A 2,902-nucleotide genomic window follows, 5' to 3' on the forward strand; every position below is an offset into this window, starting at 1 on the left:
TGGATGAGTTTGAGATTAAAAGTGATCAAGGGTTCAGATCTCTTCTTACCTTCTCAACTTAAATCTTTTTCTCACATGATCCTTCGTCTATGTGTGTGTATATATATATACATATATATATATATATAAAGAGAGAGAGAGAGAGAAGTTCAATTGCAAAACCGGTTTTCGGTTGTGAACTGGGGGACAAAGGAGAACGTGAAACATGTTTCCAGCGTACGCATTCAGAATGAATAACTAAGTTGAATGTTTTTCAACTATTTATTATGAATGATACAACATTCATGATAAATAATACAACATTCATGATGGATAATATATAATGATGATCCATGTTAAATTGATTATTTATTCATGATGAATAAGATATATTGATCATGAATAATGCATTCTTCATGATAAATAACCCGTGAAGGAGTGATGCATGTGTCGCGCTCTCCTTTGTCCCCAATTCACAGCCGAAAACCGGTTTTTATTTGAACTTGCCCATATAATATATATATATATATATATATATATAGAGAGAGAGAGAGAGAGAGAGACTTGGGATCACGTGAGACCAAATTGTTTTCGTGAGACCCATGATAGCATTTATTTACATTTGAAACTTCACAGCAAAACACTATGAAGGTAAAAAGATTTGAACCTTCACAGCAAAAACATTATGAAGATTACCTTCACAGTATTTTGCTATGAAGTTTCATGTGTAAAAAAATGGTCTCACGGGTCTCACGAAAACATGTTTGTCTCACGTGATCTCAAGTGTGTGTGTGTGTGTGTGTATATATATATATAACCCCAACCAAAAGAGTCGTTTGAGAAAAGAAGGTTCCAATATATACAAAGAGAGCAGAAATAGTTCAGATCTAGACGACGTGGTACTCCAACACGTATATAAACAACATGGAAAAAGAGAACAAAAGAAATTACTCTCAAGAGACCGTATATAGGGTTGACATGAATCCAGTCTATTTTCGTGAGACCACATTTTTACACTTGAAACTTCATAGCAAAGCATTGTGGTAAAAAGAAATTTGAAGATTCACAGCAAAAACACTATGAACTGTGAAGCTTACCTTCATAGTGTTTTATTGCGATGTTTCAAATGTAAAAAAAATTGTTTCACGGTTCTCACAAAAATAGTCTGATCTCACAAGTCTATACACACACACACACACACACATATATATATATATATATATATATATATGTGTGTGTGTATGCATACACCTCATATATACATTACCTTCACAATGTTTTATTGTGAAATTTGAAGTGTAAAAAAGTAATTTTACAGTTCTCACAAAAATAATGTGATCTCACACGATATCAAGTATATATATTTATATATATATATATATATATATATATGTGTGTGTGTATGCATACAGCTCATATATACATTTTGTAGACTTTTAAACGAATAAAATAATTACATTTTGTGAATTATTTTATTCAAAAAAGAAAAAGTTACAGTAAATTAGTAACACAAGAATTAAGTTGATTTTAATACGGGGATGAATGTTTTCTTCATCTATATATAGAAAGAGAAGATAACCATACATCCTCTAATTTGAAGGCAAGCAACCAATAACACACACACACAGAGGGTTACTTCTCCTGTGTCGTGAGGAGTGATGTCAAGCAGCGGCACCATCTGCACAGATGTAGCAGCAACTTCTGAACAACTTTATTACATTCACTGCAACTTTTGCAATATCGTTCTTGCTGTACTCTCTCTCTCTCTCTCTCTCTATATATATATATATATATATATGTCTGTGTGTGTCTTAATAGGGACAAAATGTCAAGTCTCCATCGTTTAGAGCTTTTTCTTATATCTTCTTCTGCTACCTATACTACCAACTATGTATGTAATCCATAAATTATGCATCAATCCATGTTCTTGATCATATAATGGTACTGTATATGAATGTTGAAATGAACCATGTTCTCTTTTAAACAATCACACTCAGAATGATCACAACGGGTATAGTTCTTGATCATTTTCTGAAATCCGTAATCGTGATTTGGGTTCAGGTGAGTGTACCATGCAGCAGCTTGTTCGATACTGTGACAGTAAGATGTGAAAACTGCACCAATATGTGGCCTCTAAATGTGGGCATGGCTGCTACTCTTCAACAATCCTTTTCTGGTTCAACCTCCACCTTTCAAGATTCGTCTTCTCCCCATAACCAAGTAAGTATCCTCATATCTGCAGCTATAATTTAACATATTACTCCTAAATTTGAATCCTATTCTTGAGTATGAATCTTGAAATGAATTATCAGATGTGTGCTAACAAGCAAACGATAACAAGTTCTCAGTTCGTTTGGCTTTTTGGGCATTCGATTTTGTAGCGTACCCCTCTCGGGTACGAAACTTAAGGTGCCCGTGTTCGATGATCTTATAGTTATGAATTAGGGTTTGATGGTGTCTTAGTTATTAGGGTTTGTTATTTAAACAAGTTCATAATTGTGGGTTTTGTTGTTGTATATTCAGCAAGGATCCAACTACACTTCCCCTAATTATAGGGTTGATTTGGGGTTTTCATCTGACTGCAACAACATGATCATGCCCACGACCCTGATCAGGCCTCACACCCCTTCAACTAACAATGGAAAAGAGATCAACAATCATCGTTCGTTTATTTCTTGATATCCATTTTTGTTATGATATATATATATATATACACATATACACACACAAAATATCGTATTTATTCGTGTATAGTTTTTATCGCTTAAAATGATTCGTTCTCGTTTCCAGCTCAAGAGAAGAGGCGACGTGTTCCTTCTTTGTATAATCGGTTCATAAAGTAATGATCGTGAATCATCCCCCGTCTTCGTTCTTTCTTTAAATAATTGTGCATCAAGAGTTGGGTTCACGTGAGACATGGTTG

The 2,902-nt window shown here is 34.0% G+C and overlaps 1 protein-coding gene across 1 annotated transcript; it reads left to right on the plus strand.

Moving 5' to 3' along the window:
- The first annotated feature begins 1,637 nt into the window (after positions 1–1,637).
- On the plus strand, positions 1,638–2,658 carry LOC112500024 (axial regulator YABBY 3-like). The gene is made up of 3 exons (XM_025103286.1): positions 1,638–1,730; positions 2,041–2,199; positions 2,503–2,658. The coding sequence occupies exons 1-3, from the start codon at positions 1,638–1,640 to the stop codon at positions 2,656–2,658; spliced, it is 408 nt and encodes a 135-aa protein (XP_024959054.1).
- Positions 2,659–2,902: the final 244 nt, after the last annotated feature.

The sequence above is a fragment of the Cynara cardunculus genome, assembly GCF_001531365.2.
Source record: "Cynara cardunculus var. scolymus isolate 2C chromosome LG 17, CcrdV1, whole genome shotgun sequence".
Taxonomy (NCBI): Eukaryota; Viridiplantae; Streptophyta; class Magnoliopsida; order Asterales; family Asteraceae; genus Cynara; species Cynara cardunculus.